This window comes from Myxozyma melibiosi (assembly GCF_037950935.1).
Source record: "Myxozyma melibiosi strain Phaff 52-87 chromosome Unknown BZA70scaffold_1, whole genome shotgun sequence".
Classification (NCBI taxonomy): domain Eukaryota; kingdom Fungi; phylum Ascomycota; class Lipomycetes; order Lipomycetales; family Lipomycetaceae; genus Myxozyma; species Myxozyma melibiosi.
In genome coordinates this window covers 3,519,158-3,546,786 of record NW_027042915.1, presented here as the reverse complement: position 1 = coordinate 3,546,786, position 27,629 = coordinate 3,519,158, and the positions used below count along the sequence as shown (strand labels likewise).

The 27,629-nt window shown below is 50.7% G+C and overlaps 10 protein-coding genes across 10 annotated transcripts; 2 read left to right on the top strand and 8 right to left on the bottom strand.

Annotated features, from left to right (window-relative positions):
• Positions 1-2,639: 2,639 nt before the first annotated feature.
• On the bottom strand, positions 2,640-4,997 carry BZA70DRAFT_235102 (chitin synthase-domain-containing protein; the record flags this gene model as incomplete). The annotated part of the gene is made up of 3 exons (XM_064910327.1): positions 2,640-2,788; positions 2,853-3,824; positions 3,887-4,997. 3 exons carry the CDS (start codon positions 4,995-4,997, stop codon positions 2,640-2,642), a joined length of 2,232 nt encoding a protein of 743 aa, XP_064771494.1.
• Positions 4,998-6,567: 1,570 nt separating this feature from the next.
• BZA70DRAFT_273783 (ferric reductase NAD binding domain-containing protein) lies at positions 6,568-9,199 on the bottom strand. Its single transcript, XM_064911893.1, has 4 exons — positions 8,743-9,199; positions 8,222-8,687; positions 8,026-8,151; positions 6,568-7,971 (listed from the first exon to the last, which is right to left on the bottom strand). The coding sequence occupies exons 1-4, from the start codon at positions 8,823-8,825 to the stop codon at positions 6,904-6,906; spliced, it is 1,743 nt and encodes a 580-aa protein (XP_064771493.1). The 5' UTR covers positions 8,826-9,199; the 3' UTR covers positions 6,568-6,903.
• A 2,971-nt stretch (positions 9,200-12,170) lies between these two features.
• Positions 12,171-13,267, bottom strand: BZA70DRAFT_306108 (thymidylate synthase/dCMP hydroxymethylase domain-containing protein; the record flags this gene model as incomplete). Its single annotated transcript, XM_064914799.1, has 2 exons — positions 13,131-13,267; positions 12,171-13,094 (listed from the first exon to the last, which is right to left on the bottom strand). Exons 1-2 carry the CDS (start codon positions 13,170-13,172, stop codon positions 12,171-12,173), a joined length of 966 nt encoding a protein of 321 aa, XP_064771492.1. The 5' UTR covers positions 13,173-13,267.
• A 73-nt stretch (positions 13,268-13,340) lies between these two features.
• BZA70DRAFT_273777 (uncharacterized protein) lies at positions 13,341-14,958 on the bottom strand. The gene has a single exon (XM_064911892.1). It carries the CDS (start codon positions 14,874-14,876, stop codon positions 13,767-13,769), a length of 1,110 nt encoding a protein of 369 aa, XP_064771491.1. The 5' UTR covers positions 14,877-14,958; the 3' UTR covers positions 13,341-13,766.
• A 2,424-nt stretch (positions 14,959-17,382) lies between these two features.
• Positions 17,383-18,159, bottom strand: BZA70DRAFT_223777 (Rho GTPase activation protein; the record flags this gene model as incomplete). The annotated part of the gene is made up of 3 exons (XM_064910197.1): positions 17,383-17,641; positions 17,711-17,921; positions 18,021-18,159. Coding segments are annotated over 3 exons (609 nt in total), but the record flags the coding sequence as incomplete, so codon positions are not given.
• A 1,078-nt stretch (positions 18,160-19,237) lies between these two features.
• On the top strand, positions 19,238-20,794 carry BZA70DRAFT_273773 (uncharacterized protein). Its single transcript, XM_064911891.1, has 2 exons — positions 19,238-19,524; positions 19,630-20,794. Exons 1-2 carry the CDS (start codon positions 19,303-19,305, stop codon positions 20,572-20,574), a joined length of 1,167 nt encoding a protein of 388 aa, XP_064771489.1. The 5' UTR covers positions 19,238-19,302; the 3' UTR covers positions 20,575-20,794.
• A 71-nt stretch (positions 20,795-20,865) lies between these two features.
• On the bottom strand, positions 20,866-21,899 carry BZA70DRAFT_287758 (uncharacterized protein; the record flags this gene model as incomplete). The annotated part of the gene is made up of 2 exons (XM_064913981.1): positions 20,866-21,754; positions 21,820-21,899. The coding sequence occupies 2 exons, from the start codon at positions 21,897-21,899 to the stop codon at positions 20,866-20,868; spliced, it is 969 nt and encodes a 322-aa protein (XP_064771488.1).
• BZA70DRAFT_51074 (TIM21-domain-containing protein) lies at positions 21,864-23,836 on the bottom strand. The gene is made up of 3 exons (XM_064915162.1): positions 22,898-23,836; positions 22,486-22,822; positions 21,864-22,411 (listed from the first exon to the last, which is right to left on the bottom strand). The coding sequence occupies exons 1-3, from the start codon at positions 23,399-23,401 to the stop codon at positions 22,299-22,301; spliced, it is 954 nt and encodes a 317-aa protein (XP_064771487.1). The 5' UTR covers positions 23,402-23,836; the 3' UTR covers positions 21,864-22,298.
• A 145-nt stretch (positions 23,837-23,981) lies between these two features.
• BZA70DRAFT_273769 (uncharacterized protein) lies at positions 23,982-25,875 on the top strand. The gene has a single exon (XM_064911890.1). The coding sequence runs from the start codon at positions 24,131-24,133 to the stop codon at positions 25,697-25,699; it is 1,569 nt and encodes a 522-aa protein (XP_064771486.1). The 5' UTR covers positions 23,982-24,130; the 3' UTR covers positions 25,700-25,875.
• On the bottom strand, positions 25,876-27,599 carry BZA70DRAFT_273768 (chromosome segregation protein Csm1/Pcs1-domain-containing protein). The gene is made up of 2 exons (XM_064911889.1): positions 27,094-27,599; positions 25,876-27,035 (listed from the first exon to the last, which is right to left on the bottom strand). Exons 1-2 carry the CDS (start codon positions 27,467-27,469, stop codon positions 26,035-26,037), a joined length of 1,377 nt encoding a protein of 458 aa, XP_064771485.1. The 5' UTR covers positions 27,470-27,599; the 3' UTR covers positions 25,876-26,034.
• Positions 27,600-27,629: the final 30 nt, after the last annotated feature.

The following is a 27,629-nucleotide window of genomic DNA, read 5'->3' as shown; positions in this document are numbered from 1 at the left end:
CCTTCCCAAATTCCACTGTCATTATGTTTGATCCTCACGACCACTATTCAAGAATCATATCAAACAACAAAGAAAGGAATTCGTTTTTTTTTCTTTCTTGGTTTTACAATACGGTACCGCTGCGCGCTCTTGATACATCAAATACACAAACAACTCTGCTCTCTGCTAAGAAATATAAAAAAGACACAAAACAACAACAAAGAAATAGTAGAACAACAAAGCAACGTAAAAGTACAACACAACAGTACAACAAGCCAGCGCAACAGCTTGTCAGCATAAATCAGAACAGAGCAGCATCAGAGAAGCAGATACAGAAAAGACAGAGAAAGTGAGAGCGCGCATAAAACGACTGGTGCCAGGATCGGGAAGAATGCGTTACGCATACTCTTGAACAAGACTATGAAGCCCTGCTCAAGAGTTATGTGGGACTCTGCGACTCTCGAAATCGCCATACCCACTAAAACCCGACTTCACCCAGAAGGCAGTCATGGACCGCCCCCGTATTGGTGGATTGTCAACGTTGCGCTTGAACCGCCTGGTCGTGCGGACTTTCTTCAACAACCGTCGCCTCGGGGCTCCCTTGCGACGGCGCAACTTACCAGTGCATTCGTTGAAGAGACGCGACAACGAAGACGTTTTAAATCCAATGAGCAACCTGGCTAGAGAAGAAGTTCATCAGATTGGCCGCCCTGACCAGCCGCGTCCACCCTGAACAGGCAGGATCCTCGGCGCGTACATGAGACGGCCACGCAGAGGGACCGGGCCGACAACGGCACTGCAGTGCCTTCGAGCGCACTCACCCGGTATCTGCGCGGGCAGGCCATATACCAGACCGCGTGGTTGAGTAAGCTTCTCTCTCCCCTTCTTTTTCTCTCGCATGCATGGCACGACGCCCACTCTTGAGGGTGTGCAACCGCGGAAACGGACCGGGAATATGCAACTACCCAACGTCTCGAGGTCCAGCCACAGAAAGCCTGCTCTATTTGCTGCGTTGTATGCCACTCTTAGAGAACGCTACCTGGATATTATGCTACCCTGAAAGGCGCGCTATCTGTTCCAGTCATAGCCCCCCCAGAGAGTGCTACCCAGACATAGGCAGTTTCTCTGGAGATGCTCATGAAACAGCGCAGTCTACACTTTGAGAATACTACCACTTCGGTATTCGGCACCCTCTAAGAGTGCTACCTGCGCAGCATAGGCTGCTTTCTGGCGACTTCACGAGGCACCATGCCTGTTAGAAAAAAAAGAAAGATTAAAACATACCCTCATCAACCTCCGCCGAATGTTCTTGCCGTCGAGAGAGAGCCGAAATGCCGTTCGTCTCGGTCTGTTGTTGAAAAACAGAAATGTTGCTCGTCTCGGTCTGTTGTTGAAAAACAGAAATGTCGTTCGTCTCGATCTGTTGCTGAGAAACAGAAATGTCGCTCGTCTCGGTCTGCTGCTGGGAAACAGACCGGATATTCGTCGTAGAAGGGACCGTGCTGATAACGGTTTTTTTCAGGCAGGTCATATACCAAACCGCTTGGTCGGGTAAGCTTCTCTCCCCCTTTCTTCTCTCGCATGCATGGCACGACGCTCACTCTTGGGGGTGTGCAACCGCCGCGAACCGGACCGGAATAAGCTACTCCCTAACTTCCCGTGGTCCTGCCACAGAAAGCAAGTCCTACCTGCTGTGGTGTATGCAACTCTTAGAGAACGCTACCTGGATATTGTGCTACCCTGAAAGGCGCGCTATCTGCTCCAGTCTTAGCCCCCCCCAGAGATGCTACCTGGCGCGGGGTAGTCTGCTCTCAGTACAAGAACGCTACCCACGCATAGGCAGTTTCTCTGGAGATGCTCGTGGAACAGCGCAGTCTACACTTTGAGAATACTACCACTTCGGTATATGGCGCCCTCTAAAAGTGCTACCTGCGCAGTATAGGTTGCTTTCTGGCGACTTCACGAGGTGCCTTGCATGCGAGAAGAGAAAGAGAGATCAAAGCTTACCCTCACCAACCTCCTAATGTTTCTGCCGTCGAGAGGGAGCCGCGGGATGCCGATAATCCCGATCTATTGCTGGGAAATAGATCAAATCGCTGGGGTGGGACAGGAGCCGAAAACCTGTCCCGGGGGAGGAAGAAGAGAAGGGGGAAGAGAGGGAAGAAGGGCGGGCGCGCCTAAATGTGCGGATCGTGGTTCGGGCGGGCGCGTGTCTGGTGTAATAGGGTTTCTAATCTTGGCCGAAAGTAAACATACTTGACGCGCCGCACATATTCGTGATTTTTCCCGTTTACGGATGATGATCAAGCTCAATTAATCGTTCAGATACATCTGATGAATGAAAATATCGCGCTGTACAGTGGTCTATGCACAGTAGTCTATGCAAAGTGGAGACGACTATCCTCAGTTGAGATTCACTTCCGTCGCTCTGCAGCGAGCTCAGGAAACAATGCGCTTGTTTTGAAAAATTAATGCCCTATTAGTTACCCAAAATGATATTCACAAAATTAAACCAATTAAAGCATAAGAAAAAGAGCAGACAAAATACAAAGACACTCAAAATGGATGAAATAAGCAACGATCGTGACTCTCGACACTGTGGTATATAATAACAAACTGACAAAATAATAACCTCCTAGGTATTCTCCAAAATTCTAACTCTAACGATGAAATTTTTCGGTCAAGGCACGCGTATGGTCCTTCGTACGTACTTTGGTCTCGGCAAGGTAGGTGACGACTCTGATGCACAGGTAGATAAATGAACCCAATCCACGGAACACGGCTAGGATAGCAACGGACCAAAGAATGACTAATAAATTTGTTAGCTTATTTCTCATAGGAAGCCTAAGTAGAGATAGTAAAGAGAGACTTACAAGCCAAATATTTGTTTGATCCCGTGTTAGTGACGTCGTACGCTTGAGTTACGACCAAAACCAGAATCATGTTCGCAATCATCCACAACAAGACAACACGGGTTCGGATTCCTCGATAATAGTCCTCCTTGATTGTGTACGCGCTCGGTCCGGTATTTCCTTCAACCTGCTTGCGCTCTCTCAAGTTTGCAAGCGCATCTTCGTATCCGGCGTCAATATCAAGCTGTTCAGAGGGCATCTCAACCTCGACGATATCCTTGCCCGCTCCACCGACCGCCGCTCCGAGATCGTTGCTGCTCTTGTCTTCTCCTTTGGTACCCCAAGTAACATCGTGAGTGTTACAGAAAGCATAGACCTGGAGAATGCAGATATACGAAGGTGTGAGCAAGAAATACTGTGGCAAACTTGTAACCATGTGCCACGGATCGAGGTACAAAATCGACATGACAATGTACAATCCAAACGTCGAGGCTATAGAAACAACCATATCCAGCATGGTGTCGCTACTGTTATCATCAGTATTGGTCAATTCGCGAGCAATGTAGTAGATTCCGCATCCAGTAGCGTACGCAGTGATAAGCGCAAACAGTGCCATACTAGTTACTATCATTGCTCTGGCTCCCTGAGGCCGATTACCCAAGCTGATGATAAACTGAGATGCAATCAAAATTGTCATCAAGATCTTCAAGATGACAAAGATATAGAATCCTCCGCTGGTGCCAAACGGATCTACCGAATCGTCACTCAAACTACCCGTGATGAAATAGACCGTGAGAAAATAGTTTGCCATAGAAAAGAAGGTGAACAGCAGGCTGACAAATTGGTAGATGAACTCAATATGCAGACTGATCTTTCTGACGATTGAGTGCTCAGTCTTCCAGATTTGCTTGAAGTGAAGCTGGGCATAAAGCGCCGCGAATAGGGCACCGTTCAGCCATCTTCGACGTTGACTAACAAACTCAGCAACCGCATCTATCATATAGTGTTAGCCTTATGAAACAACCCTGGGAAGTAGACAGAAAAAGAAAACGAACCTGGAACATCGGTATCACCGGTACAGTTACTGACATACTTCAGCAACCACTTCTCTCCCTTTTTAGCGACCAGCTCCCAACACAGAATTCTGTCCTCAGCGAGGTACATATTTGCGGTGAAAACATCAGCGTCCTTGCCTTCAAGCTTCTCACCCTTGAAGTACTGCGCGAGTGGACCATTGCCGTCGCTATCGTTCTGAAGAGCAATATAACGATAGGCTGAAAGGGCACCTGGCAAGACAGTAATGTAACCAAACACACTCTCCATCGGTTTATCCAAAATGTTCGACATCTTGTACTCAAAATTTTGGGCCGCCACAATGGGATTCAGCAAATTTCTCCAACCCTTGCCAAGCATAGCCCGAATTTCGCCAGACGCACCGGCGACATTGGAGTCTTGGTCAAACGCCTTCCAAAGATGGTAAAGAGAAGTATTTCCAGGACGCGTACCAACATCGAGCAACACGCACACATTGGGCTGCAAAATAGGACAAAACGCATTGAAAAGCCATCTATGAGAGTTGAGCTTCTTTGCCTGATTTTCCTTCAAGCAAAACAGAACCTGAACTGGCACGACGCCCTTCTCAGCACCTTTGAACTTGAGATCTGAGTCCAAAGAAATCTGAGTGGTATACTCGTAGATATGAGCCTTGACCTCCTGGCCATTGACTGAGTTCTTGGCAATTCCATCCTGGAAGATTCCCATTGAAGCCAAACAATCAAGCACTCGAGGGTTTATCTTTTTTCGGCCATCAGCGACAATGATGACTACCACCTTCTTCCATCCTTCTTTACCCCACATGCGACTCTTCGAGCGCGAGCAAAGGTGTGCAATGTTCTTCATGACCGCGTGCATCGTGCGAGTGAAACTTACTTCGTCCTCATTGTACATGGTGATACAAATAACAAGCTCAGTTTCACGATCATTGTTAGCAGGACGTAAAGTGAAGCCGCACTTCATGAAATCGTCAGGTTCGCAGGTCGCGGCGGTGTATCGCATATATGTGAACTCATCATTGTCACGGCGAGGCAAGAAGCTGTACAGCTTGGTAGGTACAGGACAGTCAAGCACGAGATTACCACGAACCAAACGGACTTGCTTGCGAGCCATTGAGCGGTGTCGTCTTGGCTGGGCCATTTCGGGAACCGACTCAATGACCGGACTTCCCATAGAACCTCCTTCCTTCTCATCGTAACTGTATTCCGAGCCAGACTCGTCATCGTCCTCGTCGTCTAGCTTTCCGTATCCGGCAGAAGACATGGTACCCCGACGGTTGCTAGTATACGATGGCAGCGAAGACCGGCTGTATCTGTCGAGGGTATCGTCCTCGTCATCCTCGTCTTCGCCAACTAACGAGTAATCACCCATACGAGTACCTGCAGGCGGAGCCAACACAGGTGCCGGAATCAGCGACCGAGCAATCTTAGCATTTTCCGATTTTCGTGGGCTCGAAGGCTGCGAAGACGACAGGCTGTCTGCCGCACCGGAATCAGATGAGATCGAGTTCATGTTGATCAGCGCATCCACTGCCCGATGATTCTGAAGCTCTGCAAGACTTGGGAAGGAAGGCGGAGGTGAAGAGACGCTAGGTGTCAAGGATCTGACAGGACTGCCTGGTCTACTACCACTGCCACCGGCAAGCGCGGCTGGGGGCAAAGGAAGTGGTCTGATAGCTCCACTGTGGGTTGGTGCGTATGGCGATGTGTTTACGTCGAGATCAGCAATGCTTTCGCGAGTAGGCGACACGTGTTCCGAGCGGGAATGTCCAGATTCAATATGCGCGGCACGAAGGGGAGTAACGATGGTCGTATAAGACGACTCGTTGCCGCGGGATGCCATTCGGCCGCGCGCAGAGGCAGAGAAGCTGTCATCGTCGTCGTCATGGACTAGACGGGCGGTCCGAGGCGTGAGAGGTGCAGTTGCAGAGCGAGCTGCACGAGCTGAGAACGGAGTCTTGGTTGGAGAAGGCGGAGTTGAGTACGGAATCGACGGATCGTCTGTAGCAAAAGCAAATCAAAGTCAGAAACACAACCAAGCAATCCATATTTGAATAGAAAACAGACGACAAACCTAGAGTCATCCCAAGTCCAGAGTATGACCGAGAAACGGCATCAGAAGAAGACTCGTCTGAGGTATTGACATTTAATGGCTCGAGATCGTCAGCGCGAGTTGAGTTCCGCAGAGGACTGCCCTGACGTCTTGAAGGCGAATTGTTTCCAGTCAGACGGCTATACATTGGCGATTTCCTAACTTCCGGGATTGCAATGTATTATTATAGGCGGCAACCAGCGAGAGGCCTTCGGTAGATCAACGTAGGTTTTCTTTGATCAGTTAAAAAACCAAGTGGCAGTAGAAAGACCAGATTAATCCGAGCAAGTAAAAGCTATAGACTCTCTAATTGATAAGAATCTAGTACTGAGAGAAAATAAGCAACAAGGCACGAACGTGGCCTTCAAAAGTTGTAAAAAAAGTCTTGACGTGTGTGAAGAAAGAATAGGCAACCTGACTCGTAGGAAGATCGAAGCCGCAAAGGAGGACGTGGAACTCCCTCGCTTCTTGCAGACCCTACACCTGGTAAACAAAGCACCAAACAAAAAGCCGCAGCAAGGACGGCGTGCCGTCGCCATAACAACTATATTTATTAAAACCCTAACGCGACATTTAAGAGAACGACGCTCTTCTCATATATAACTAACCGCTCGACAGGACTAGGCAGCCAACCGCGATTGTATTCTTATTGATGTTACTGAGTCAGTTGTGACGTGGTATTTTTCAAGGTTTTCTTTATAGTTTTTCATCTATGTATGGCTCTGGCAACTAAAGATCGAAGCCGAACTTGTTTGAAAACAGATCATCAAATTATCATTATTACTTCTAATTGAGAACAGATAAACAAATATTAAGGTCGTTCAACGCTTCACAGCACAGAAACATGAAAATCCTAGCAGCTGACAGAAATTTCAGCAATTGGAGCTAGCAAGCGGGCAAACTAAAAAGAAAACAAGACGAAAGACGTTTAAGCCCAAGAGAAGACCTCCTCAAAGTACTCAACGCGCGCCTTGCCCTTATCGACATTCTGCGCGACCGCCTGTCTGCAAATATCAGATAAAGATCCAGGACCGCACATCATCACTGCCACGCTTCCGTTCGCCTCGTGGACGGTGGATGCAATGACCGCGTTCATGTCCGGGCGCTGGCCGTAGGTGACGTCGTCTGCGGTCCAGGAGATCTTGGAGCCGTCGAGCGAGTTTGCTTTCTCAGAGTCGGTGGCAGATGCAGAAGCGGAGTCGCTGTTCTTCACGTCCGAGAGTGCGGCGACGCTTGAATCGTGGGCGCCGGTCACAAAGATGTGGATCTCGACGCGCCGGGTGGCTGCAATAGCGTCGATCAGCGACTTGACCCATCCCAGATCTGTCTCATTGCGCAAGATCCAGTATAAGATAATGTGCTGTCCCTCTCTGGCCTTGTTTGCAAGAGCAGTAGCGTAGCTGACAATAGCTGTAATACCGATGCCGCCGGCGACAAGAAGGATGGTATCAAACCGGCTGACAGGAGCAGACTCGCCGTAAAATCCCTCGACCCAGACGTTCATCTTGTTCTTGGTAGCATCAGGTGCCTTTGCAACAGACTTGAGCAGTTTTTGGGTCATTCCAGCTTCAGCCTTTGTCACAAAGACGTACTCGCCGTTCTCCTTGCCGACGACCGAGAACGGGTGAGACTCCCAGAAGTTGTGGCGCATGACGTAGAGGTATGCGTACTGACCAGGCTTGGGAGTCCACGAGATCATGGGCTTGACGCGAATAATAGCAGCGCCGCCAACGATCTTAACCGAAGCGGTAGCAAAGAGACCGGAGTAGAGAATACGGAAGATGCGGAATACGTGGTCAACGACCCAGATTCCGACAGTTGCCCAGAGATACTTGTAAAACATCCATTGGTAATAATTGTACGCGTAAACGTGGAGGTAAGTGTAGGCCAGGAACACGGCAGCGAGGGCGATATGGAGAATCTTGAAAATCTCATAAAAGTAGTGGCGGAAGGGATAGAATGCTTGGAAGAGAATGGCTGCAGCAAGAATAGTGGCCTGAAATAGATGAGAATCTTTGCTTCGCTATTTACAAAACCAAAATGTACTTACCACACTACCCCAAATAATAGCCTCCACGTGCCAAACGCTCTCCACATAGGTTGCGTAACCGCCTTCCTGGTAGACGTAAACCAACGAGTATGTCAGACCGTGAACAGCGGATTGGATAAACATCCACTAAAATAAAGAGTTAGTATACCCAAACTGTACTAAGATATCAACCTGCTAGAACAAAAAAGATTCATACCCGGCCGGTCCATCTGTGAATGACATTAAAGGTCTCAAACTGCCATCCAGAGAAGTACTGCAGAATGTTATTTCGCCCCGCAAACAGATACAGCGATGGCATCATGACGGTGGCAAAGATTCCAGAGCGGTCAGCAATATATCGAGCCCACTGCTGTCTCGGCGTTCCAATCTTCGTGTTCTCTTCGAAAATATCAACCTGAGGCCAGAGAAAAACGACGTTGAGGATGCTGTAGAGAACGACGAGAAGATACATCCATCTGACGGGGGTGATGTTGAGCGCAATGCCAAAGAAGCGGAAGGGCTCGGCGTGCATCTTTCCAAAGGTTGCAGGAAGGATGAACCACTTGCGGAACATGGTCACGTATTTGTTGGTAGCACCGCGCTCGATGTTCAGGAGACGACTGAAGACGTTGTTGAGGAACGCGATGACCATGAAAAAGCCCCAGAAAACCAAAAGAGTGTTTCTTCAATGATGAATTAGATAATTTTGTACTCCAAGTGAAGAGGAAGACCACTTACCCGTAGATAACAGAATCTTTCATGTTGCGCATGTAGGCATCCTGAGTGCGGTAAGGATAGTCAAAGGTAGTCGAGTTAATCATAGACGGTACGTCTGTGGCACCATCGTACTGTCCCTCGACGACATAGTCCTTCTCAGCAAGCTCAAGATAGTACTCGTAGCTCTCGTCGATGGTGACCTCGTAGTTTGTCTTGTTTCCGCAGAGGTCGGTCCAGTAGTTCCATGTCTTTTCCTTTTGGTTCTCAGCGCACTTGTCGATACACAGCGCCCAGGAGCCTTGGTACACATCGTTTGTGCAGGCGCATTCGTAGTCGAGTTTGGTGGTAGCACCGCTCTTCTTGCGCTTCTCTAGCTTGTGGGAGCTCTTCCCTGCAGAAGAGGCGGCGGTAAGACATCCGGCAGTGGAGTTGACGGTAACGACATAATTGCCACAGATATATTCACAGGCAAGTAAGGTAGACGTCTGACGAGCAGAGGCAATGCTAGCCAGGCCTGCAAAGGCACTGATGTAAAGCAAGATGCTAGTTGCGAACTTCATCCTCGAGAGTTAATAAAAACAAAGAAGAGAAGATGAACAGCTGCTGTCCGGAGATGGATGGTACAGTATAACAAGCAACAGAACTGACGTGCCGCAGCGCGGAGTTATTATAGTCCCCATGCCTGGTTCAAAGAGGTCGGAATAAGTACGGTAAAAGTCGCTGATGGGGTGAGATGGAGAAGCGAGTACGACCGAGATACGTCTTGGCAGAGCAATCAGAGCACCGAACGACTGGGCTCGTGCAGGTATATGATTAATGACAGCTAGGGAAAAGACAGAAGGCAAAGCAAAATTTCTAATAAGAGCGAGCAGAGATGAAGGTCTAGATGGCATTCGAACGAGCGGAAGACGAACAATCAAGTGGTCGGGCAGAGTTTGGCAAAAGTTTGATTTCCATTGCGATGCGTCCTATTGCTTGTGCGGTAGGTACTCGGAAAGCCAAAACGAGCTGTAGTGAGATAGCCAAGGTTTAGCGCTTGGCGTTTGGACCAGCTGATTATTCGGTTTGAAAGCCGGGCTTGTCAGAGTTGGTTTGCCAGCTATGGTTGCCGCGACCGGATGACGGCAGAGCGGGAAGGTGAGTCAAGGCCGGAGAAGGGATACGTACTCCCTCTTCCGAACCTTGTTGATGCACCACAGCTGCATATTAGCAGATATCAATAAGAGCTTCATATAATTGATTTTACATCAGAATTTCCGGCAGCGAGAGGGTGGTAGAACCAATGGAGAGTAGGAGAGATGCGCTTGCGCTCGAGGAGCACAAGTTCTGTTTACAGAGGATTTCGGGGTCGCCGCCTCAGCTGCGGCGCTTCATTATTGCAGCCACCTCGCGTAAGGCCGCTGAGCAGCCCTTCAGAGTTCCAAGCTACTTCTCTCTGCTCTCAGAAACGGCACGAATATCTGGAGAGCAAATGGACCAGATTCTGCCGTTTATTGAAGGGCAGTCTATAGGAAGTCAGGCCAATCAAAGAAAACCCAAAAAAACAAGGGTCGATGCAGGTCTAGATGGGCGACGTGAATACTATTTATGCCCAGATATTTGCTGTCCTCGGGCACGCAGCCCGTCTTCTCCGCAAGCTCCGAGTGCCGCTTTCTAGTGGGGAGACCTCTGTCGGCAGCTGTTCACAACCGCTGTGTGAAACAGAAGAATAGGGCCTTGGCGCACGGCGATTATGGAGATGGACGAGGGGGCAGAACGTGCTTAGCTCCGTGAGCACGGATGGTGAGCGGTGGTTCATTGGCTCGGAGCTTAGTCGCGAACATCCCACCGGAGATTATTCTTCACGGTCGTTCTCCAACTTCCGCTTCATTTCGCATTTCTGCTTGCAACAGTTGCTCTCCTTTTGCTTGGCTAGGATGTAGTTTTTTTGCTAATGCACATGCTGTCTTACGGCAGTAGCAGTCTGCGAGGGTGGAAACAGTCTGGACCGCGTTCTAGGCTCTACTTGATTCTCAGGTGGAGAGAGAGCAGAGAAGTCCGGGACTCGCAGTAGTTGAGCTGCCGATGTTGCAGATCTGCCAATTACTTATCAGATAAATATTCATCTGATATACCTATCAGATAATAATTATGTATTTGATATACTTATCTGATCATGATAATACGTTCTGCTAGATCATTGGAATTTGAACGATTGAGCGAATGCGGTCCATCGTCCCCACAAAGAGTCAACAGAGACTCTTCTCGAGAAGACATATACTACAACACTATACTACGTCACAGCTATAGCAAAGACCCTATTTCTCTCTGAAACGAACTTCTAAATCTATTGAGTGACAAAATCAAATACGTTGCAATTGCAATATGTTAATGTTCTGGACCGTAGGCCAAGTTTACACATTCTGGATTTCTCTCTTATTAGACCAAGCACACTCGTACCTACTCTCTAGAGTACTTCACGCTTGTTTACGTATGCGTTTTGCCTCGATGCTGGGGTTCTGGTAGCCGCTTTCCGGATTTCCTTGAATCCGGCGGAGATGTGGAGAGATCGGCTGTTTGCTTTCTTCCGCTGCGGCTTCGAGGTGGCATCGTTCTCGGATCGCCATTCTTTATCCCTCTTATTATCTTGTTTTTCCCTATTCGGTCATCAGTATGAGAAAGAATAGTCATAACTATTTCATTGAATCTTACAATAATATTGATAAATTTACGACTATCATTCAGAGCACTCCAGTAAAGACAACTCAAGCACTACTTCCGTTTAACTCCACAGTTTTGCATCTCCGCTAAATCCATGGCCATAGCCGCAGTCGTCCTCCCACCTCTCATATTTTTTCCTCTTTCCTCCACCTACTTCTTGGCATTCTTCAGTCTTCTGAGTTCTCCGGATCACAGCCGTCGGTTCTCGATATACGGGTAATAAGAACTAAATTTACGTGTATCAATTGAATACGAAGAGAGAAAGAAAGAGAGGAAGGATGAGATGCGGTTAAGATCATTAAGACATGTGGAATTTCTACATCGTAAAGGGCACAGATGGCAAAAAAATAAATCGTCCGAAAACAAACATCCAGCGAACTCTCCCCGACCCGGATTCAGATCCGAGCCTATGCATACAACTCACGACACTCCTTCTTCTCGCATACACCCCGGAACCCCACTCCTTACTCCGCGTGCGTAATCTCCATTTCTGCAGTCAGCCCACACCGGCCCAGACCTTCTTCCTGCTTGAGCCTGGCTGGGTCGTGTATGCTGCCAAGACTATGTAGAGGTTGAGTCTGCACGTATGAACTGAGTAGGCTAGACAGAGTAGCTGAACTGAGTAGGCTAGACAGAGGAAGCTGGATTGCTTGACTACGTTGCCGTTGCCTGTCAAGTCGGGAATCAAAAGGAAGAAATAGATAAATGTGAGAAAAATCGTTATTATCGTGCTATTCGCTCATGCTAGCTCACACCGACATCTTCATGTCAATCTTCCCCATTGGCTTATATCCCACCACCTCGAAATCCTCATACTTGAAATCGTCGATATCAGTCACTTCCCGCTTGATAACCAGCTTAGGAAACTCTCTCGGCGTCCGCTCAATCTGCGTCTTCATGGCATCAACGTGGTCGAGATAAACATGCGCGTCTCCGAGACAGTGCACAAACTCGCCCGGCTTCAGACCGCACACAGTGGCAATCATCACCGTCAACAGCGCATAGCTCGCGATGTTAAACGGCACGCCGAGACCCATGTCCGCCGAGCGCTGGTACAGACAGCACGACAGCTCGCCCTGCTGGTCAGGACCGTCGGGGTAGCCGACGTAGAACTGCGCAAACATGTGGCATGGCGGGAGGGCCATCTTGCTCATGTCGGCTGGGTTCCATGCTGATAGAATCAGACGTCGGTCGTACGGCTTGTGCTTGATTTTGTCAATCAGCTCAGCAAGCTGGTCAACCCCCTGTCCACTGTAATCTGTATTGAAATCCACATATTCCGCCCCGAAATGTCTCCACTGGAACCCATACACCGGTCCAAGATCACCTTCAGCTCTGTGCGAAAGCCCGACCGAGTCCAGAAACTCGCGCGATCCATTGCCGTCCCAGATATGCACATCCTTCTCCTTCAGCTCAAGCGAGCTCGTGCTTCCCTTAACAAACCACAGCAGCTCATGAATAATCCCCCGCAAAAACACCCGCTTCGTGGTCAACAGCGGGAACCGGCCGTCGCGTAGCGAGAACCGCATCTGTGGTGGTGCGAAAAGCGAGTACGTTCCTGTGCCGGTCCGGTCAAGACGTTTCTCGCCTCGCTCAAGGATAGTGGCGCATAGGTCGAGATAGGCTTGCTCTTCGACGTTGCCGACGCTCTTGTCGTCGTCGGTCCGCGATCGCTTGGCTGCAGGAGGGGACGACGTATCGCTGGACACAGGTGTGCTTATCGCCTCAGCAGACGACATCGATGGTGCCATTATACAACTATCCTCTTTCCTCCGTGTTCTATGTCCAGTGGATGCGGTGCAGGTATGCTAATCGTTTGAAGCGAAGGCGCGGGGCTATGACGGGAAGAAGGGAGTGATGGGAAGACGCGAAGAAAAATGCGACACGCGCTTTGAATTCCCAGTAAACCGCCCTAACCCACTACAGTCGCGTACTCCGCGCGTTGATAACGTAATCTGTCTGTTAACCTGTGTGGTTTTGCAGAATATGCGATATATATAATATATGTGTAGCTTTTATGTAGTATGATATGCATCTATCTACAGAATACAATGAGTAAAGTTGATTCATAGTGGTGTTGGTATGTAATAGTAGGTAGATATTGGAGTGACAACTCTTCCAAACGGAAAACGCGGAGTATTGACAATACAATCAAAATAAACAGAAAAAATGCAATGTCGAACATATGAACAAAACCAAAACAAACCCCATGAATGTTTTTTTATCCATTTCCAATCCATAAACGACCATAAACATACGCCCAAAGAAAAAGCGCCAAACAAATGATACAAGTGAAACAAAAAGTGAAAAAAAAAGATACAAGGAATGATACAAGGCTTTACAGACTATCTATATAATTCCTCCTCGGGAAGCATCTCGAAATCCTCCTGAGCAGGCACGATGCGTGGCGAGGCACGGTCCCGACCAGCACGGGGCGTCGAGGCGCCTCCAGACTCTGACGAGACAGCTCTGCGGCTCTTGTTGTTGTTGTCGATGCTGACGACGCTAGAGCCGGTGCTCGTTCCAGCCAATCCCCAGACCACTTTCGAGAACCAGGAAGGGGACAGCGACTGCTGCGGCTGTGACGGCTGCTTTTCCGACGGCTGTTGTGATGACGGCAGGGACTCTGACTCTATACTAGGCGAGCTGACTTTGTAGTTCAGATCAGCAGTAGAGATCGAAGACGAGTCGCTGTCAGTAGTGCAGTCCGTGGCAGCGATGGAGTCGACGGAAATGCGAGGGGAAGACGAGGCGGACGCCGAAGTCGCGACCGAGACGGCAGAGCGGGAGGGGAAGTAGCCCAGTCTCGCGCAGGGTACGGCGCAAACCTCGACGTGCTGACCGACGCCGTCGACGATGGCCCAGCCAACCAGACTCGATCCGGCAGGGACGCCCTTGAAGTTACTGAGCTGGCCTTTCTCGGCGCGGAGGTGGCACTGCAGAGGGATTGCGCACTTGTCTGTCGGAAGCATGAGCGAGGCGCGGGTCTGGATGGCGTCGTTCGCCCATAGCCGGTTTGTTTTTTTGACTGTAGCGGCGTCTGTCTTGTAGGTGAGCAGGATCGAAGGAAGAGTGTCGGTGGGTCTGACGGCGTGGATGTAGACGAGAGCGGTGCCGGGGGGAGCGGTGGGGGCGGCGGCGGATGGTGGAGCGGTGGAGGCGGTAGCGCGAGCGGCGGAAGAAGCGGGGGAAGATGCGGAAGAAGAGGTCGAGGAGAACGAAGAGCGGCGGGCTTCGGACTGGAGCTGCCAGAAGAGCTCAGCGTTTGCAGCGGAAGAGTCAGCTAGGAAGCGCAGCTGGGCGGAGGCCGAGTAGATGGTGGAAGAGGGCAGCTCGAGGGGGGAGACGGAGTGATCGAGCGTAGTGGAGGCGAGTGGATCATGAGCGTGGACGGGAGCGGGGGAAACGCCGCGACGAGAGCGGGAGGCGGAGCGGCGGGGGACAGCGAGAGCCATGAGAGATGATGGAGGAGAGGGAGGAGAGATAGACGATAAGAGATAGAAGGAGAAGAGGAGGAGAGGCAGAGATAAAGAAGGAAGGCGGAGTCGGGAAGAAGGAAGAAAAGCGGTGAAGAAGAAAAAACACAGCGGCCGTTTTGGGATTAGCGCGTGACCGTGCGCCGCCTGCGCTCGCTGCCGTCGGTGGCGCCCGATTTGGACCCCGGAGAAGACCTTCGCTGGGTTTGTTTGCAGGATCTCGAGGGCTGTTGTTGTTATAGAAGATATGATGTACTTTATGAGCTTAAGTAGAGCTATCGTACATATTTACAGCTCCTCTCAATTCACCACCATCATCTCCCAGGTCTCCTCTTCCCCGGAGCCTGCCGACGATGGCAGCGCCCGGACCAGTGCTCATCTCTAATTTTCTAGCTCTGACTCAATCAGCCCAAACTCAAAGGGTCCTCGACCCTTGTTTACCTTCTTACGTAACGACTCCGTATCTGCTCTCTGAACATTACTATTACTATTAAAGACCTATTATATACACTCTTTTGCGAGCTGGAATAGCAAAACAATACCATAACCATACACACTGTAATACCATCAACACCCTCCTAACAAAACACTTTCCCACGTACCTCTACTCTACACCAACAAAACACTCTTCCTCGTCTGCTCACTTCCTGTGCAGCTTTCGCGCATTGGCTCGAGCAGGGGGGGTCTGCGGCTGCAGACTCTGCGTGTGTCGATGGAACGCAGCTCCGGCTCCCGCCAGCGCCTGCGCCTGTGCATCCGTCGACCCTCTCCCTGTCGTGCTCGGTACCGCCGTCGACGCACTGTACTTGTGGTAACTGCCGTCCAGTCTCGGCAGCGGCGGTGCTGCTGCTGCCGTTTCTTTCCCGCTCCCACTCGAGCCTCCGGAGCCTCCGTCCCCGGTCGCTCCCATGGTAGGCCGTCGGGTGACGATCCCAAACAGTGCGCGCGATATCGAGCCCTGTCTTCTCGGCTTGTTGCGCGACGGCGCCATGCCCGACATATCCGTAGACTTGCGCGGCGAGTAACTCAGCATCGTCGAGTCCACCGACCGCCGAGGCTGTGCTGTAGGTTGCTGCTGCGGTTGCTGCTGTTGCTTTAATAACTGTGCTGGGTTCGTAGTCGCCCGTCGCGGCTCCGGCGGTTGCGTGCTCGTTCTCGCAACTCGGGCTTTATTCATAGCCGGCGGCTCTGGCTTTGCTCTATTCGTTGTCGACACCACCGGCGCTGCCGCGGGTGCTATTGGCGCAGCAGCCCGCTTCGGCGCTGATGAAGCTGATGACGTCGACGACAGCAGCGGCGAGTCCGCAGACTGCTGCTTCATGTAGCTCTGCCGCGGTGTCGTCTGCGGCGAGGGTCGCGGTGTCTGCTTCGGTGACACTCGCGGAGATCGCGATGCTGATGTCAGATACTGTAACTGCTGAGACTGCTGCGATTTCTGCGGCTGTGGTTGATAGATCTCAGTCGTGCTCGACCGATTGCTACTCCTGATCGCCGGCGACGACTCGAGCCGTTGCTGCACAGAATTCGTTCGTTTCGGAACATACAGCACGTCGTTCTCGCTTTCCACAAAACTACCAGATCTTCGCTGCTGTTGTTGTTGCAACTGTTGTTGCTGTTGTTGTTGCTGCTGCTCGTACACCGGTCGCTGAAATGGCTCCGGCGTTCTCTGGATCGAATGCGTATCCCCGTCATCCGACGCAGCAGCAAACTCAGACGCCGTCATCGCAGGACTATTGCTCGCACTGCCTCCCCACACTCCTGACGATCGGTTCGAGCTTGAGTTCATAAAACTCCGTCCACTGCGACTCCGCTGCAACGCACTCATCGCCGCCACAACCGACATTGGTTGTCCTCGCTGATCGCCTGTAGCTGCAGACCCCGCCGTGGGCGTCTGTGCGATAAACGTAGACGAAGATGAAAATGACGGCGATGACGAAAGGAGCTCTGGCGTACCAACCATACTGCTTCGACTACTTTGGCTTCTTCGCCCGCTCCCACCTAGTGACCATCGCGGGTTGCGCAAAGGCGTCACTGCCGTCCCTGGAGCGGTTGAAGCCGATGTTGCTGCATTTGATAAGCCTGCAACTGTAGCTGTAGTCGTTGTGGTCATCCCCGCCACTGCTGCAGATGACGAAAGATTGCCAACCGAGGTCGCCGACTTTGCCAGCGGTTTCACGCCGTTCGCGTTACTGCTGTTCGTAGCCGTCGCCCGGTCGAGATTGATAGGTACTGTGTTTGATCGACGTAATGTCCCGCGCTTGAAAATCGGAATCTGCATACTATCTCGCTCGTTCTCTTTATCCTTACTGCTGTTGCTGCTTCCGTTCGACAGCTTAAACAGTCCTGCGAAATTTGACCCCGAGCTCAGCGCGCGCCGAGCGTTGCGCAGTCCGCTGTTCTTCTCAAGAACCTCGTACGCCGTAGTTCCCTCGGCAGCAGCCGCTGCGGCATCCTCCCCGCTCGGTTTTAGGTATTTCAGATTCTCAATCATAAACACAAGACAGTCCTGTGAGATCCGATATTGCTCTGGCGACTGGTCGTGCTGAGGGTGCAATAATATACAAGGCTGGAAAACAGCTGCCAGATTCGCGGCCGGCATCAGATTCTTCTTAGAGTGTCGTGAAAATTGCTCCAGAAGATCGAGAATATAGAGCAGGAGCTGGCGATTCGTGACCGGTAGATGGAATATCAGCTGCTGAACTACAGATATTATATCCTTTTTCCGCATCGTCGCCGTACTATTACTGTTCGCTCCAGCGCCTCCCGTTCCAGTCTGGTTCTGGGACGAGGCAAGGTCACTAGCATGCTCAAACGGCGCACGGAAATTATCGTACTCGTCTAACGGTACAATCGGTTCGGGGAGGCTGTTGAGGTATCGGCGCAAAATGCTTGACGCATCGTGAACGGTATATCCTTGCCATGAAATCTTTGCGCCGAAGTCGGGAGGCGAGGCAAAGACTTGCTGTAGTTGACGGACTCGTTTGGCCGACCCACTGAGTCGAAATATGCCTTGGGTGTTGATTCCTGTAGGGTATAGAGGTTAGTCGCTTGCAAATAGCCAAAACCCGGAGCAGAGATATTTGTAACAAAACAAAACAAAAGCAAAAAAAAGTAGGACAGTACCATTTTCTCGTAAATATGTTCCACAGACGGCAACAAGAACGGGTAACGGTCCATATATAATCTTCGCGCCGCTCTGTGACCTGCTGATTACTCGAGTAGAAGAGCGCTCGACAGCGGCGTCGAGAGGCTGGCCAAAGATGAACGGGTCGACAATGACCTCGAGCGGACGAGATGGCGGAGCGGCTGAAGCAGTGTCCGAGGTCGTGTTGTTACTCGAGAGCGGATAGAGCAGGTTTTGGTTCGGGACCTGGAGCTGCTGGGTCGCGCCGGTCGCGGTCGAGAGCGAGGAGAACGAGTCCGACGAAGGCGAGATAGCGGAGGCAGAGACATGGCGCGAATGGCGCAGACGAGACCACCAGTGCCGCTTCTGTAGCTTCGCACCGTCAGCGACGTGGGGCGAAGGAGCGGTGGCAGCCATGAAGGCTGGACAGGATGTGTGCGCGGTTTAGAGACACACAAAAAAACCGATTGATCAAAAAGGCAGACAAAAATAAATCTGGAGATGGACGCGACGACGCCGTCGGTCGGTGAAGAGGAAGAAGAAGGCGGATGAGGTGGTCTGGGGTACAGCGTATGCTTTGTTAGTCGAATCCTGCTGGGACTGACAGCGGCTGACTGGCAGCCAGAAGACAGAAGAGTGCACTTGCTAGAATGCAGAACGGGACACTTACTAAAACACACGATAGGGCGTAGACCAGCAGACACGGTCCTGGTTTCCGGTGAAGATGAGGATAATTTAGGAGGCAGGAATGTCTGAGAGGGAAATTGGCTGCTAATAGCAACAAGCAGATGACGAACCTGATCCTCAGTCTTTGTGGGCGTGACGGCCGCTGGGGTTGTTTTGGGGAAGTAGAGCGGGTACACAGTGCTGTATATATAAGTACGTCTGACTCCAAAACAGCTACACTCTCCCAGAGCTCATTGCAGCCTTTATACTAATATACTACCTGCATACACCTAAATTACAGTATATTCAAGCAGCAGAATTCTGCACCATCACCAGACACCTTCCTACTTCCAAATCCCACCTCTCGCTGCCCGCAGTCCTGTCTTCCCCGGGGGTCCTCGTGTACGCTCTGCGCCGGTCCCATTTTTAGCCCACACAACGAGCGAAAAATTTAATGATATCCGACGCTCGCTTTGCATGTGATGCCCAGCACGTGCGAGCCGCACGCTCACATGCTTCCCTGCCTGCTTTCGTCTCCCCGGGCACGCATTGTTTACCTCCCAACAGCGCTCTGACTCCCGGTCTGTCTGCGCGGTCTTCTTTCTTTTCCGCTGTATGCAGAGTACTGGACCTCAGAGGTGTTACTGGGGCAAAATGGACTACCTCGACAGCGAGTTTGGTGGCCTATTCATCAGCCCGCGCGGGTCTTTCCGCAGCGCGGCAGCTCGGCCGGTAACGTCATCGGTCGCCGCGGACCTGCCTTACGAGCTCATCCTCAGCGTATTTCAACACCTCGACCCGGACGCGTTGGTAGCCTCCTCGTGTGTTTGCCGTGCTGTAAGTTGTTTTTATGTTTACTGTTTTTGTGTCTATTTTTCGTGAATATTCGCACCTCCAGTCTGTATCCTGTTGCTAACCGTCGTACCGCCTTGTTGAATACAGTGGCGCTCCGTGGCAGCCGATGACCGTCTCTGGAAGTTCATTGACATCTCTCGTCTAAGACCCAGCACAGTGCTCAGCTCAGACCCATTAGTACACGCTCTCGCCAACACTGCACGTGCTATCGACATCAAGAACCCGCCTTACTTCTCCTCAGCCGACCTCCCCGCGCTCTTCAAACTCATCAAACCCAACTCCCGTCTGCGCGAATTCTCGTTCGAAAACTGCGCTGCGCTTGACGCAGATGCCGAAGCTAGTATTAGTGAGTTTGTCGGCAGTGCGCGCGAGCTGCAAAGTCTCTCGTTGTCCGGCACACTTATCCGTCCGACGACGGATATGTTCTCCAAGCAGCTAAGCGACACCGTCACCTCGCTCGATCTCTCGAGAACCGGAATGAGCAAATACGCTCTGGGAGAGCTCTCGACCGCTTTTCCCGCTCTTGAGAAGCTGTCTTTGAGCTGCTGCTATTATCTTTCATCGACCAGGATCCGGCGGCTGCTTAACGACCTTCCCGAGCTAACCGACCTCGACCTAAGCTCGATCCCAGTCGTCGGCCCGCGGACGGTCAAAGCCTGGCTCTCGAGAGACGATCGACCAAAGCGTCTTGACGTCCGGAACTGCGATTGCTTTACCGTTCATGACATTGAACAGCTACGACTATGTGCACCCGCCGGCACAGAAATCGTACACTCTGCTCTCTTACTCGAAGAATCAGAGGCCGGTTATCGCGCCTACATCGACCTGATTGCCGGAATCTCCAACCCTGCAGAGATGATCGATGACTCGATTGTCGAGTCTTTGCTTGCATATCCTTCTTCGTCAGACGAAGGCTCGCTTTCGTCATCGCCTGTCATCTCTTCATCTAGGTTGAAAGACGAAACTCGCGATAGGTTAGCGTGTCTTCTCCCCGCTGCTTTCTCGTATGCTCTGAACTCGGCGTCGAGCTAGTCTTGGTTCCAAGCTGTATTCCTATTATCTTTTTGGGAGCGATGTATATTAATATTGGTTCACTTTGGTGTTTGTATTTTAGCGGTGGGTGCTGTTTTTGTGCTTTTAGGGATGTTTGGGTGTGTTTTGTGTATATCTCAATATGACCGTTGAGAGGTTTGTACGATAGTCTAGATTTATTGAAACAACAGAGAATCGGGGCGCTATATTACAAAATTAAACTCCCTAAAAACAGACCACGAATGCAAACGAGCTTCCAATGCTCTCCGTGCCAAAACCCAATCCGGTAACTTAATCATGCAACAGACTCGGCATAACGATCCCCTTCACTAGCGAGATCGTGTCTCCGTCTTTGACGCCCGCCTGGCCGATTTTCTGCGAAAACTCAAGCACGCGCCCGCTTTCGACGTGGAACACGCGCAGCCGGTCCTTATCCTCTACCTTGCTGCTGTTCTGGTTCGGCACCTGCAGCCGCGCCGCTGCTTTGTCGAGGACTTTGCCGATAGCGTAGTCCTTTCCGAACCACATCTCGGCTTTTGCGGTCTTTGGTGATGCTGATGATGATGATACTGATGACGATGAAGATGCGGTGGAGGTGGAGCGGGAGAAGTTGGATTCGACAAAGAGGTATATTCTATTTGCAGGTTGAACCGCCGCGTCACCTTTCGCGTTGGCCTTCAAACTTGCAATCGCTTTAGCGCGTGCGATGGTCGCAGCGGCAGAGGCAGACGGTTTCGGTTTCAGGAATGAGGTGAGCGAGCTGGATATTTTCGACGAAGAGGAAGATGCCGAAGTCGAAGATGCCTGCGCGTTTGACGAAGTCTGTCTGTTCTTCCACTCTGAGAACTTCGCCATCGCACTTGCTTTCTTGTCCGTGCTCGGCTGACTTGGCGCGCCGGGACAAGAATGGGAAAGTCGGTGCTTAAGACAGGTTAGGTTCTTGCACACAGGGCATCGAGTGGCGGGACTGAGCGTCGTGTTGATTTGCGTAGTGCATGTAGAAAGATAACAGCTCGTCGGATGCTCGCGAGATGTTGGAGGAGCGCCTAGTTGTCTGCCCTTTGGAGATGCAGAAGATGGCTGGGAGTTTGCCTGCTTTGTTAGCGCGGCCGGACATTCGTGCGAAGATGGCTGGCGATGATCGAGGCAGTATTTGTTGTCGCAGTCGGGGCATTTAAATCTGTCCAAGATATGAGTTAGTGTGAAGTCTTGTAATAATACAGATCAATAGCATTCGAGACATACGGAAGGAAATCAAGCTTGTGGCAAGATATGTAGGCGCAGTGTTCGCCCACGTTGAGAAGTCCGTCCTTTGCAGCCGCCATAATGATTCTTTTAACAAATATAATTCAACAATAAGAAATATCAATCAAGAGGTATATATATGAGAACCCGAACAGAACGAGACGCAGCAGGCGTATTTATAGCGCTCGGGACCTGTTGACAATGAGCGACCAGGTCACGATGGCGATATCTCGAAACTGATGACACGGCCTCAGCCGCACGTTCGCTTATGTAATGAATTGAGAAGATTCCCGCAGGTTCCTGATCAATTGTGCAGTAGTAGCGGTTTAGGGCTCACTGAGCAATAGTTCAGTCTTTGTGGGTGCATTACGCGATATTTGCTTTGAGCGTTATGCTTTTTATTAGATGATGGATTTGGAGTAGTGAACAGATAGATGATCGGGGAGGAAAAGAAATCAATCACTCTGCTCTATTGTTCATCACTTTAACGGCCAGATCCGGACGCCCATGAATTCTATGCCATGACCGTTACCGGAAGCCTTGCGCTGTTTCTTAACCAGCGCGGGATCCTCTATAACAGCAATCCGCTTGTCTTATATGAAAAAGAGTGTCAGTGATCCGCGAATTTAAATAAAGACAGCCGCTGTCGTAGTAAAAAATACATACCACCAACTTGAACAGTCAAGTACTTGAAATCAAAACTATACCCATCCTTGGGTCTCAGCAGCTCCGCCTGAACAGTCCCCTCAACCTTCTGGTCTCCCATGGTATAAAACCGCATCCACAGATGCTCGACGCCGTACTGGTCGATTCCGCGGCTGGTAGCGACCGGTCGATTGCGCGACCATCGATTTGACGAGGACTCGCCGTAGAACGAGAGCTTCGAACCAAGAGCGGCTTGGCATTCTGGGTGCGCGGAGATGAGACTCTCGGCTTTGTTCTGTAGTTGGATGTCGCTACTTGGAAGCAGAAGCGTTGTCACGAAGTAGTATCCCGCAAGACCCTATGAAGAAAAAATCAGTTAGCTACATAACTTGAAAACGGCTAGAAATTCCAAAAGGTGGCAAAGAGAGCATACAGTGAATCCAAGACCAACACCAACAACGGCACAGTAAAACAAAAACGAGGTAGATCGAGCAATGAATCGCGCAAAAGTCTGGACAAAGCTCGATTTTGGCGGTCCGCTGGGTTTCCCACTGCTGCTGCTCTCGTTCGAGGTCGTTGTGTATGTCGCATATCCCCGGCTTTGTCTGCAAGGTTCAAAAACAGCAACCAAACCAGACGGGCATGGTGATTCAAGCAGGCTGAAGTGCGTCTTTCTATGCTTGGAAGGTAGTCCAGTTACCGATCGAGCCGTCGCCGACGCAAGCGTCACACCCTTGCTGCTACGCGCAGCGCAATGCATAGAAGAAAATAGCCGCCGCACTTGGGCGTTGCTAGACAAACTCCAAGCAGTGGCTCCTGTCGATCTGAATAGCGAAAAGCTGCACGGCGACAGCTTCAGAACTGCCGAGTGGGAGATGCTACCGGTCGAACGGGCATAGCACTCCCTGGTCAGCATGCGAATCGCCGATGTCCGCATTATCCTCAGATTTGGTATTCACGGTGGTATAGTATGAATTGTTTGCTAGTTTACAGGAAAACCCACACGGATATCGCTTGGCTTTGGAGGTTGCTTGTACCGAAAACCAGGAATTCTGGGATCTGGAAAATGCCATCCGCATGGACTTTAATCTCGAAAAAAATTATTGACGGTTGATCACGTGCAAGCCTTTAACTGTCTATTGTATGCTCAATTAAACTACTTTCAGATCCGTGTTCCTGTCTCCTTTCTGTGGCTGTTTGGTTTCGATTCAGTAAATGTAAATAATAAAGCAACTAGTAGTTATATTTTGTGAGCGGCGAAGCATAGAAAACTTCAATAGAGAAAAAGCGTGCTTAAAATAGACGGGCTGCACAGGCAGAGAGTTGTGAACACCGAGGCTTCAAAGTCCAGCGCTGAGTTCTTTCCCCCCACCTTCCTGGCCACACGCCGCCTTCGTTCGTATCTACCTGTTCAGCAACCACAATCTCACTGCCATCGACAACTGGTATCCTGACTGCTGAGAGATAGCCTCACCGGTCGTCTCATTACTCCACTCGCTTCGGATCATCGCTCAGACAGAGCGCTGCTGCTGCTGCTGCCGCCGCCGCCGCCGCCGCAGGGCTCGAGTGTACTTAAGTGCAATCACTGCTCTTATCAGGGATCGCGTGCCTGTCAGAACCATTCCTGGTCCATAAACACCTTCGATTCAATCTCTACGCAGTCAGAATGCATCCTAAGCGGATACTCTTCGCAATAGCAGGTCTTGCCGTCTGTGTAGCAGAAGCGCATCGACTGCCCCACCCCCTGCGCTCCTCCCCCTCATCACAGCTATCAACCGGCGCAGTCGTCGCATTGAGCCTGCTCTCAACCGTCTCAGCTGTTCAGCAAGATGGAATTACCGTCAACAAGGACTCTGGTCCAGAGCACATTGCGCCGGAGGACGACATCGACAAGAAGAAGACCGCCGCGAGCAAAGAATCGACTGAGCCGCCGTTCCTCGACGACGGCGAGCTCATCCGTGCGACCGAATCAACAGCAGAATCTACCCACAATGGCGACATAAACGACAAGGAAATGGCCGACGTGCATAAAGATGTCGCGGACGCGATCTCAAAGGGCGATTACACGTCGGCGGCGGAGATCGAGGAGGCTAGAGAGAGCAAGAATGATCCGTTGCAGCAAGAGAAAGAAGTGCCTGAGGTCACCATGCAGATCTTCGAAGTTAGGACTGCAAATCACAATAACGGAGTTGATAATCAGGTTGATGACAAAGAAGCCGATCCTGCATCTACAAAGGAGGCCGCGAAATTATTAGAATCAAAACCGGAGATAGTAGACCAGTCGGAGAAGACGGTGCCTGTATCGGGGACTAGCAGCAGCGAGGGATCGAAGCAACAATCTTCCTCATCATCCACTAAAGAGGACGATGCACCAAAGCCGGTGGCCAAAGTTGTCACGGTTCGCAAGGAGATTGTCACCGAGCGCGAGGTCGAGGAGCCGCCAAAGCCTAAACACTATCCCCCACTCCAAATCACTGAAGGACGGCCGTACAATAAGAAGCGCGAATCGGTCCCGGTTAGTTGCGTGAGGCGAGAGATTGAGCACGGAGAACATATTACCAGCGAAGAGACAGGACAGATCATTTATGATGCATTTCCGGCTTGCAAGGAGACTGGTAAACAGCTCGAATTCCCGTTCAACGTCGACTCTGACAAGCCCTCTTCCTGTACGTTTGATCTTCTGGATGAGACGTACCATCTGTTCCAGCTATACGTTCACCAAGATGCTCCTTTAAGCTGCCAAGTGCCTTCTCGGATCGGCAGCGAGAATCTCAACGCCCCGCTAGCGTTCTCCATCCAAGGCAAGCTCGAGACATCCCACCTCGACATCGCGACCCGATTCACAATCATATTCGAATACATCGAAGCCGTGCCCGGCAAGCCCTCTGCCGGCGTGAACATCACCTCGGCTGTCGCCTACCCCGTCGCACCGCTAAACACCACCCGTGTCATCATCGGCGACGAACTCAGCATGCAATTCACAACCCGCTGGTTCAACGTCGGGCGTACGCCCAAAATGGGCGATCGGCAAATCACCTCGTTCGCTACGATATGTTACTGCATAGCTTCGGCGGTAGTTGCCTTCTCAGTCTCTGCTTTTTACTTTCTAGTTGTTGTATTTCCGCAGCGGGCGCGAGTGAGATCGTCGATGCGGCAAGCTGTTGCTGCAGGTTTAGCGCCGGACTTCAGCATGTTCACAGGGAACGGGGGGTTCTCCAGCACGAAGCGGGACTAATGCATTTCTTTTGCTATGTTTTTTCTCTTTTCTATTCTCGTTGTTTGATGTACAGCTAGTTTTTTAGTTGATTGTAAGCTTTGCATTTTCTACGATTGTCATATCGAACGATCGGCTGTATGTAAGATACGGCGTAATTTATAATGTATGATTATAACGACTGGTAAATCATTAAAAAGTCTCATTAAGTTGAATAAAAAAACACACCTCTCGAATCTAAAATACACATTACTAACTTCGTTCTATCGTATACTGCTACCCCCGAAAACATAGATCAAAGCAAACGAAGAAAATAAGAGAAAAGGAAACAGATATAGAAAATAGAAAAAAGCCAACTATGCTTTCTCGGTATTCTTTTGCAGAGCCTGGGAAATCTTCAGATAGCACTGTGCGGTCGCGTTTCTCATAAACGTCAGCGATTCGGTGAAATAATCAGGTAGTAGCGACAATAGTAAAGCGTCTCTCTTCTCGTCAATCATCGGCACGAGCGTAACCGCTGAGTCGTCGTATCTTCCCGAACCGCTGTCGGCATCAGGGATCAGCAGTTTATAGTGAAACGCACCGTTGCGGCCAGCTTGTAAGCAGTCAAACACAACATTCTCTCCATCCTTTCTGACATCACGCACAATCAGACCAGTAAGATCCGAGATTATATCCTCCTTGAGTTTATCGATCGGCGTGGTCGGATGGCCGCCACTACTAGCAGTGTTGCTGGTTGTCAAGAATTTGGCCTTCAGCATGCTGTTTTCCTGGCTCAACTTCTGAATAGTAGTATTGAGCTTAGCCACTGTCTCCTCTGACGCAGATGTATCTTTCACTGCTGACTCCATTTGCTTGATCTTGCGTGATCGTTCCAACAGCTCCCCTCGTAACTCCGTGATCAGCTCATCTGCGGCGGCAAATCGTCGTTCAGCAGAACTCTTGTATGATGTAAGCGCAGCCTCTGCCGCGGTCTCGCGCAAGTTGCTGAGTTTAGAAAATTTGGCTTTTAGGCTCTCATGCTGTGCTAGTAGACGCCTATAGGCTTCCGAAGAAACTTGGCCAGACTCGTCCTGCTGCTGCGGCAGAACCTCAATGTTCTCGTCCTCCTCGTCAATAGCATAAGCGTCCTGGGTTTCTGGAACAAACTCAAGCCTAGGAGGTCGTGTGAGTCTAGCGCGAGGTTCGAACTTTTTAGTCGCCGAGGCCTTGATAGCAGACGAGGTTCGAGAGGTCGTGCCGGTCGCCTTTAGGACAGACGATGCACGGACACTGTTGGCTTTGCTGGTCGCTGTCGTCAAAGGCGTTGACGCAACAGATGCAGCTTTTGGCTTTCGAAGTGCTGAGGATGGGACTACTACCGAGTTATAGGTTAGTTTCAGGTCTGCGAGCATAGCTATAATCAGGCAACTCACTCTGCTTGTTCTCCTTTCCGTGCGCAGCAATCTGCTGGTCCTCCTCTTCCTCGACCTCAGCCAGAGCCTTTGCTATTTTGTTCTTTCGGGCCGGTGGTTCTTTCTTCGCGCTCGATGCCGCTGCGGTCTTTGCTCTCTTCGCCTTCGGAGGAGCAATAATCTCCTCTTCTTCAAGCTCGCTCGCAGAAGCACCGTCACTTGCTAGCTCATCCTCAGAAACATCCGAGCTATCCACCAGTGCCGACAGAGATGTGTATTTCTGAGATTTAGCAGTCTGCTTTGCATTCTGCTTCTTCGTTGCCGTTGTCGATGATCTCGAGGCCTTCGAATCGCCGGTGTCTGCTGTCGCGGTTGCTGCTCGTTTCTTGGCTACCATCGTGATTTATTCAGCAATAGAAGTAGAGTAGAGCTGTCGTAACGTTAGAAGGAGGGTGGGTATATAAGTTCACCAGTGCGTGTGAAAGCAGATGGTTCAGATAGAATGAGCTGGAGAGCGCGACAATGTTTACTTTTCCTGCGAGGCTTTGTTTACATTG

Bases quoted from the DNA above. Each gene is read 5' to 3' on its own strand.
- BZA70DRAFT_51074 (XM_064915162.1), bottom strand. From the start codon at position 23,401: ATGCGGACATCGGCGATTCGCATGCTGACCAGGGAGTGCTATGCCCGT. The intron at 22,823-22,897 runs GTATGCTCTCTT...TTTTCTTCATAG, and splicing joins GTGTTGGTCTTGGATTCACT to GGTCTTGCGGGATACTACTT. The intron at 22,412-22,485 runs GTATGTATTTTT...TTTTCATATAAG, and splicing joins CTTGACTGTTCAAGTTGGTG to ACAAGCGGATTGCTGTTATA.
- BZA70DRAFT_273768 (XM_064911889.1), bottom strand. From the start codon at position 27,469: ATGGTAGCCAAGAAACGAGCAGCAACCGCGACAGCAGACACCGGCGAT. The intron at 27,036-27,093 runs GTGAGTTGCCTG...ATAACTCGGTAG, and splicing joins CGGAAAGGAGAACAAGCAGA to TAGTCCCATCCTCAGCACTT.
- BZA70DRAFT_273777 (XM_064911892.1), bottom strand. From the start codon at position 14,876: ATGGCTCTCGCTGTCCCCCGCCGCTCCGCCTCCCGCTCTCGTCGCGGC.
- BZA70DRAFT_273783 (XM_064911893.1), bottom strand. From the start codon at position 8,825: ATGATTAACTCGACTACCTTTGACTATCCTTACCGCACTCAGGATGCC. The intron at 8,688-8,742 runs GTAAGTGGTCTT...TCATCATTGAAG, and splicing joins AAAGATTCTGTTATCTACGG to AAACACTCTTTTGGTTTTCT. The intron at 7,972-8,025 runs GTAAGTACATTT...CATCTATTTCAG, and splicing joins CTATTATTTGGGGTAGTGTG to GCCACTATTCTTGCTGCAGC.
- BZA70DRAFT_273769 (XM_064911890.1), top strand. From the start codon at position 24,131: ATGCATCCTAAGCGGATACTCTTCGCAATAGCAGGTCTTGCCGTCTGT.
- BZA70DRAFT_273773 (XM_064911891.1), top strand. From the start codon at position 19,303: ATGCAGAGTACTGGACCTCAGAGGTGTTACTGGGGCAAAATGGACTAC. The intron at 19,525-19,629 runs GTAAGTTGTTTT...TGTTGAATACAG, and splicing joins CCTCGTGTGTTTGCCGTGCT to TGGCGCTCCGTGGCAGCCGA.